Source organism: Ptychodera flava, chromosome 5 (genome assembly GCF_041260155.1).
Source record: "Ptychodera flava strain L36383 chromosome 5, AS_Pfla_20210202, whole genome shotgun sequence".
Lineage (NCBI taxonomy): Eukaryota > Metazoa > Hemichordata > Enteropneusta > Ptychoderidae > Ptychodera > Ptychodera flava.
Window position 1 is genome coordinate 27,832,822 of NC_091932.1, and position 8,695 is coordinate 27,841,516.

An 8,695-nucleotide genomic window follows, 5' to 3' on the forward strand; every position below is an offset into this window, starting at 1 on the left:
GTTGGGTTAGGGTTAGGGTTGTATTGATACAGAAAGTAGGTTAACTGGATGCCAGTAAACCAGGGGTAAGTTTAAATTGGTTTCATAATAGTCGCGCCAGCGGCTTACTGACTACGCATGCGCTTATTCATAATATACTATGCGAGTAACCGGAAGTGTACCCTTCTTTCGTGGGCGCCGCCATGGTTTTTTTTTGAGTACTCGTAATAAACAAATACGAAACAAATTATTATTATATACATGCCATTTATAAAATATACCTCTTTTATTAGCCAGTAAATGTTATTATGCACTTTGTCGCTGATACAGAATATCGTTAATATAGATAAAGGGAGAAAACAGTCGCGCATATGAACGGTGGCATACGCAAAGAATGCTGGGATTGAATTTTAGAAAAGCGCCCCCAGTGTCAATAATTAAATTCAAAAATTGCCAGTTTTTAGACGGAATGCTATAGTTTTCAGCTTGCAAGTGGAAGTTGGGCAGTGCGGTTACTATTGCAATGATAATGATTGCATGATACGTCCCTTGTTTAACTCAATAGGCTGTTATCAATGTAAAACTTGCCAATTTTTGTCCAAATTTTTACACGTTACAGAAAATCTATAGGCCTACCTGCACTGCTGCAGGGTTTGACGTCCGCGCGTGTACGTACGTGAACTGCTTTCATCAGAGGGAAACTGGGCATAGTGTCATATATACGTTTATGAATAACAATTAATTACATTTTATCATGAATCAATACAAATAACATTGCCAATCTTAACCCCTGGCGCGACACAAGGGCTGAGCCCTATATAATATTAGCAGAACTGTACTATTCATATACAGTGTAATGGAATAGAGGCATGCATTGAGTTGACCTTGTTTTGGTCCCTGAGCAGCATGTGTCAAAAAAAAATTGTAGCTTTGCTGGCTACACTGGTACCCTGGCTGGGTTATGTTGAGCTGCATTTTGAGGGCACATGTACACGACTGAAGGTGATTACATGCAACATAAGCACGGTCAACTAAGGACAGCAAAAGAGTCCAACTTTGTTCTTATCTAACAAAATTTGTCATAATAATATTTCTCAGCCATACAACTTGAAAAAATAATCTGCCTTTATGACCAAAACAAGCACATCAAAAACTTTGACACAATGATAGAACATTTTACTTTTTTCACATTGTAGGATCATTCTTGCAGTTTGTTGAGTGGTCTTTAGAGGTAGATGTAGTCATTTTACGTTTCCTAATAACAAATAATGGGTGCACCATTACATAGTCTTGAATAGATTGTCAGTACATTACGCAGTGCAGTGTAGTCATGTTGCTCCTGTAAGGGATAGTTCCTCTCAACATAGAGGGCGCTATTTACTGTTCTATGCCAGCACATACAACTCACGGCAGTTGCCAATTATCCTTTATTATATTACCATTCCCTGTCCATTGCATTTTAATTAGTCGAGCTGAAATACGTGACTGTCAACAAATATAGAAATAACGGGCGACGCGCTGACCATTAACGTTTATATGGGCAAGGGCGAGAGAAAAGCCAAAAATTAACGGGCGTTAATTTGGCTTTCCTCTCGCCCGCACCCATAAATAAACGTTAATGGTCAACGCAGAATCTGTTTTTTCAATTATATTATCAACGAACCCGGAAAAACCATCAAAATTTACGAAAATTTCCTGTGCGAACGACAACGGGGCCCAAGAACCAGTCAGTGAGTAGTGCACGCGCTGCAAAAATTTTGCAAATCCTGAGATTATTGTGTATTTGTTGACATTCACGTGGTTCAGCTCGACCAATTAAAACGCAATGGACAGGGAATGTTATTTTCGTGAAATTTTCGACGGTTATTTTCGGGAAATTTTCGACGGTTTTTCGGGTTCGTTGATAATATAATTGAAATAACAGACTCCGTCCTGACCATTAACCTTTATTTATGGGCGCGGGCGAGAGGAAAGCCAAATTATCGGGCTCCGCAAGCCTCATCCGTTAATTTTTGGCTTTCCTCTCGCCCTTGCCTATAAATAAACGTTAATGGTCAGCGCGTCGTCCCTTATTTCTATGGTATATATTGCAGGTTATATCAACTAATCAGTAGATAGGGTCCCAACCCTGAATTGTAATCAGCTTCATCGATCCTACCCATCTGTACTGTTGCATTGTTGGAAGCCAACTTGTCTTACTTGAAAGTCAACCATCGTTTTGGATTGTCTATCAGAATCTTGTCGATAGTCTCCTGGGAGATTCCTCGTTTCAACATCTTTGGAACGACACTGAGCAGAATGTGAGAGTATCCATGGCCGCCAAACTTCATCTGTATCCATGGAAACAGGAAACAATTGATTACCATATGATTACATGCACTCCTGACACCAATGTTAAAGGGCCCATGAAATGGTCTTACAAACATCAGGATTGTACTTCTAGAGGATCCTGGACACATTATGTGTATTCACGTGTATTTCACACCTTCCCCCTGATAGTGTCAACGACACAGCAGATCCATTTGTATAACATCTTACTAAAGACAAGCACCATACTGTATATGTTGATGGTCTACTATCTCTACTTCGAATATGAAGAGGGTAAACTACCGCCTGCTGTGTGGACAACCACCGCCAGCAATATCTCAACTGTTTGCTAGGCCTGGCTGCAAAAAACAGTCAACATGTGTCAAAAAGTGTCATCAATAAATTGCAGATTTTGCCAGCTGTGTAAACTTTTCAGTCGCTATAACATCATGAATACAAAAATGGGAAGTAAGACCATTTCATTGGTCCTTCAAAGGACATTATTTTTGCCATATAAAACATTGATACCTTTTCTTACAGTCCTTCCTGGAGTATGTAGAAGTCTTGCCAACACAGTTTGTTGTATAAATAAATTCAAAATAATAAATAAACTGTGTGATATTATTATGCACAAATGATGTCTTGTCCATACCAGAAATCACTTTCAACAAGATTATTGGCCATTACACACATACAGACTGTGTTGACAAGTAAGACAAAGGCATTTCTACATGATTTATGGAGTAGAGTGATAAAGTGTAATGTACAACACAATTGACAAAAGTACTATACAATATATCAAAATTTACCTATAAAGGCATTTCACACCTTGAAATCAAAAGACTTAAAAGTTTTGCCAAATTTTTTCTCTAGTAAACTTTGAACCACTCTATTTCAAAATCAAGATTAAAAGAAAGGGATCATCATGTAAATTTTGCTGCAAGAACGACAAATTACCCAAGATTTACTGATATTTCATATTCAAAATGGTCACCTTATTCCTGTGTTATCTCTATGAAGGAAAATGAAATTCCCAACTTTAACAAACCTTAGCTGGTGAAAATTTTATTCACCCAAAAGCTTCAAAATGAGCCCCTAACAAGTAGTTGGCCAAAAGAATATTGAAAAAGTTTGAAAGTCCGAACGTCCATCCCCGAGGTGCATTTTACCTTAATGGTTAAATTTTTAATATCTGCCTTTGAGTACACAGGAATCTATATCACTGAGACAGTGAAACGTTCCTATATCATTGTGCAGAAAACCGCCAGTATTATACCTTAAACACGTTGACAGTATACATCTTCCTACAACAAACAAAACAACTCACCAATCTATGGCGTGTATGGATGTCATGTGCAATGACAATTCTGTCGGAGAGACCCTCGTCAGCCAATCTTTTGACCAACTGAATTCTTTGTGCGTCAGTGAGGAAGTCGATATCATTGAAATCCCAATTTGACATCTCAAGGCCAAAGAAGTCCAATTCCAGGTATGTTCCCAGTTCTGCAAATTCCAAATACTCTTCTGGAGTGAAGAAAGTGTCTGGACAAGGAAAACAGTCAAATAATGTTTTTGTGAACAAATTCCGAACAGCTTCCATAATTAGACAGGTCTGTAGTATAGTGAATTACTTATAACTATTAATAAACACTCCTCCACAAGTGAATATCTTTATTTTCACTGATAACTGTACTTGGGTAACTAACTGTAAATAGTTCTTGTAGAAGTGAATTTGAAGATACCAAATGTTATGCAAATTGTGATGTCCTTTGATTTACTTTTTATGGACAGAGTGTGCAAACTTTAAAAAAGGAAAGTAGGAAAGTGTCAATTCAGGATACAACCTTGAGAATCCAGCATCTTGTGACCATTTCTTATTTTGAGTAAACCATGTTGTCGCAAAATTCAGTTTGCCATCAAAATGTAAACTCCAAAACTTTCAAAAGTTTCTCACTGATTTCATGAGATCCACACATAAATCCACGGTGAAATTTTGACACCAGGTATAAAATGAACATGTGTAAAAAACAGACAAAAATCACCTTTATTTGGTTTGATTATTCTGGCAAAACTAGAATTCTACAGAATGGTAAAAACTCTGGATTGCAGAGGTATTTGCACATAAAAAGTGAATCAACTTACAGTCCAGATGTGACATTACAGTTTTCTCATAAAGCCCCCCAGCTTCCTGGAAAATCCTCATGATGTCGTATGGGCATTCTTTGAAATCTTCAGGATGAAATATTACCGGGCATCCGAGTTGATTCTGTGCTGACGCCACAGATTTTATGACCTTCTTCTCTACCTCTGTAATGGAAGGGTGAACAAAAAATGTAACTTTTGATGATGTTTTCATTGACTTTTGTTTGAGAAGACAAGTTCTTTCTTTATTGTTCCCTCTAAGGTATGTTGAAATTTAAACCATTAGCCTTACAATCTCTGTGCATTGTGTATAATATGCCATGTTAACTCTTTGAGTACTGTAATTCTTCCCGCCAAAATTTCAGGGAAAAATTTTACCAATTTTTTGAATTTCTTGTAATTTGTTTTATAGTTTTTGACCAAACAGACATAACTTTTCATTGTTTACAATTTTTGACCAAAAGTTTGGGGAAAATCAGAAAAAAAATTGTCTTGCTCTGGAAAAAGTTGGCGTATTATGTTCTATAAAGGCAACAAAAATTGACTTTGGCACTCAAAGGGTTAATTAATGTTGACAAGTTAATTCTAGTCTGGACTAAAATTCTAAGTTGAAACAAAGAGACAATTCTGCCACAAGATGATGACAGCCCTACAGAGAACATACAGAAGGAGATGGACACAAGATAGGAAGACAATTCAAATCAGCAACTACAGGTCAATTTTGACTTCTGTAAGATTTCTGATGAAAGTATGCCTGGGAAGAAACTATAATCTTTCCAAGGAATTTGATGTGTTGAACACACTCAGTCACTTCCTCTCAAAATATACTACTAGAACACTTTATACTTCAATGGATCCCACAAGACAATTTGCACAGTAAAGATAAATGTGTTTCAATGAATCATATTTTGAATCATCGTATCTGTTGGGATGCATGGCAGTGTTTATAATGGTTACAATTCTTGGCTCTGAACATAAAGTCCAATCTCCTTGCCTCAAGCTGTACAAACATCTCACTCATTGCCTATTTGTGATTCAAATGAAAAACATAACGCTTATCCCTTAAACTCTTACACAGTGGCAATTCTCAGGCTTACACCAGTGCCACAGTTGAGTAAACATAACACAGGCATATGGATATTTCCACTTCATGTAACCCAGACATATTATTAAGTCAGAATACTGTCCTTTTTGTCAAAAAACATGATATATACTTTATACTAAGTTGAAACATACTGTTTAGGATTATGCTTTTGTTTTGGATACCTGTGGAGTTATATTGTGTGTTCCAGCAACAGTCTTTGTTTGTTTTACAAAAATGTTGCAAGTCTCCACGTTTGGCAAGTTGTGGTAGCAGTGTACCCCTCAGTCAGAGCGACACCACTGAATTGAAAGTGCCTCAAGCCAAACCCATCACCCTATTCCCACATGCCCTATGCATCAGTCTTATTCACCGCAAAAACACAACAGAATTGAACCAAAAATGTGGCGAAGACAATGGTAGAATTAAAACCTGACCGGTCATTGGATAACAGCTTGCCACTTCACCAATCACACCACACCTTACATCAATCCCATCAACACCTTAAATAGTAGAATTAAAACCTGACCTGTCATTGGATGACAGCTTGCCACTTCACCAATCACACCACACCTTACATCAGTCCCATCAGCACCTTCCATGATATCTCTAACCAACATGGCTGATATTTCTTCCTCACTTTTCTGGTTCAAACTCAATATAATTTCTTTGTCTGCTTCCAAAAGCAACTCAGCGCCAGGCAAATAAAATCCTAAATAAAAGACAAAATCAAATATGAAAATTGTGAAAATTTACATCTTGCAACTTTATTTTCTAGAGATTTTAAAGCACTCGTAACTGTAACTTTTGATCTTTTTTTTCACTATTTTGGTTTTTTACGTCAACTGGAAGTTCTTGTTCTACACTTTAAACCATGTTGACAATATACTATTTTGATAGGTTGTCAACACAGCTTCTATATGTGTAAAATGCACTGTTATTATTCACATTTGAATTCTAGTCTGGATCAGAGTTCACTTCTTAATACAGTTTACACATGTACAGGCTGAGTTGACAAGCTGAATACTGTGTATTTCAACATGCTTTTGGGAGTAGAACAAGAAACTGTAACTGACGTTAAAATATTAATTAGTGAAAAAAATCATCAAAAATTACAGCTACAGGCAGTTTAATATTTAAGGCCATGGGACTTACCCATGGGCAGTGCTGCGTCACTGAGCTCATCCCATTACTTTGCATGTAGAAGTACCAGATGATGCTGTTGTACTGTCATTTTCTTGACACTTTCAAAAAAGACTTAGTTACAGAAGCCATTTCATAAGTTGCATTCAAGAATCAGTGTCATTGTGCTAATTGTCCCCGAGGTGCACTCTACCTTAAAAGGGTGAAAATTATCAAAATGTGTCACCTGTTCCTGATATGATGTTGATTCCTGATGATTCTGACATCTCTTTCAGTTTCTTGATGTTGCGACAAATGCCTATGGTTGTACACTCAACTATGGAATTGCCGCCATTTTGTTTCAAGTATTTTAAGTCCTCCAAGACAGCTTCAAACCAATCTTGGCCAAAAAGCTTCAAGTTTTCCATATTGCTGTAGCTGTAACAGTGTGATCTCTTGTAATTGTGTAAGCACTGACATTTTTCCTAATCATGACGCCAGGTTTGTGAAACTTTACCAAGTAATATTAAACAGTAAGCTTTCTGAGGCCAACAAGAAATTCCTGTAGTCTCCAAATATTATGGGCAAGTAAGGCTGTAACGCTTACGTGTAATATGGTGAGTACTAAACTTAATGGAATGGCTTATTTGTCAATTTTGCCTCAATCATACTGAAAGCAAAGCAACGGATTGACAACATATAGCAAAATTTCCACAAGAACTAATGCGATACTGTAGCTGATGGTTTTGGGTTGCTGAATAACCTGGCAAGTCATTTTGTACACAAAGATATCTTCCTGCTGTGAAAAGTCATACCCATCTTTCCGCCTACAGCAATTACTGAGAAGAAACGATAAAATAAAAAAATTCATAATTCAAAGCAAGATGTTATAATCATTCTGATGGAAGGAAGTGGTGTGTGTGTGTGTCTACTTACGGGTGTTGTTTGACCCACCATGCATTTTGCAAAGTCAGTGGTTCATTGGCTATTTGAGTCACAGGTTCTTTATCGACATCGGTGAAAGCACATTCATAGTTCATCACGACATGTTCATGTGTGTACGTTGTTCCCAGTTCTTCCGGTGTTATCGGACCAGTGACTGGAAGTACAGTGTGCAGTGATCATATTGGTTAGTTTTGGTTAATTCACAGTACCTCTGAGGTTAATTTTTGCACTGAAATGCAGGACACCAGGTAGCTGCAGTTTCGTAGCCCCGCAACTCCCCTTGAAGATTGTTTTGCGTCTGATCTTCAAGGGGAGTTGCGGGTCTACGAAACTCCAGCAAGACATCAGGCTGTCCGCCAGTAGTGGTACAGGTAGCCCTGCGTGCGATGCTGTTTATTCCCCCCCCCCCCCCCCGGCGTTACACGGTCTCCCAACCACGTGGAGGCCGTTTGACGCAGGGAACGCACAGCGTCGTACGCAGGGCTATAGAGGATAACATCCAAAAATATGTAAATATATAAGACAACCAACCAACAACTCCAGGCAAAACCTCGAGCTACTGTATGCTAAAGTATATCACCTTGGACGTGGCCATGAACACTGACGCTGTGACAGTGCAAGTCCCCGAAGGTTCCCAAAGCCGGTCTGGCCACTAATTATCTTACCTGTGAGGATTTTTCCTGAAAGAGACTCATCTAAAGAGGTCATCGTTACATCATATTCATGGTCGTTTGGAATCACAGACTTCAGCTACACACAACAAACTCAGTCAAAGTTGAACGTGCTGAACGTGTGAGGCCGATTGCCTCAGTTGGCGCAAAACAAATTGCTTACTAACAGGTGACCTGTCAGGTGACCTATTTCGGTCGATACTATTTGTACAACGGGATTTAAGATGGGCGGACGGTAATAAAAGATATTTGACTGCAACCACCGACTTACTTACCCTCATCATGCTGAAATCATGCACTGTCCAGTCCTCATGGTTTGACTGGACCAGCATGAACAACAGTCGTGGGCGACAATCCCTACCTGAAGTATTAAATGGACGATTCCATCACTTGTGATCCAATTCCAAGTCAGGCAGCAGAGATGATGTTGCATGAATATTTCCGAATG

The 8,695-nt window shown here is 38.4% G+C and overlaps 1 protein-coding gene across 1 annotated transcript; it reads right to left on the reverse strand.

The window, feature by feature from the left end:
* Positions 1 to 1,976: 1,976 nt before the first annotated feature.
* LOC139133421 (N-acetyltaurine hydrolase-like) lies at positions 1,977 to 8,418 on the reverse strand. The gene is made up of 7 exons (XM_070700009.1): positions 8,242 to 8,418; positions 7,568 to 7,730; positions 6,879 to 7,069; positions 6,039 to 6,221; positions 4,429 to 4,593; positions 3,614 to 3,828; positions 1,977 to 2,309 (listed from the first exon to the last, which is right to left on the reverse strand). The coding sequence occupies exons 1-7, from the start codon at positions 8,282 to 8,284 to the stop codon at positions 2,175 to 2,177; spliced, it is 1,095 nt and encodes a 364-aa protein (XP_070556110.1). The 5' UTR covers positions 8,285 to 8,418; the 3' UTR covers positions 1,977 to 2,174.
* Positions 8,419 to 8,695: the final 277 nt, after the last annotated feature.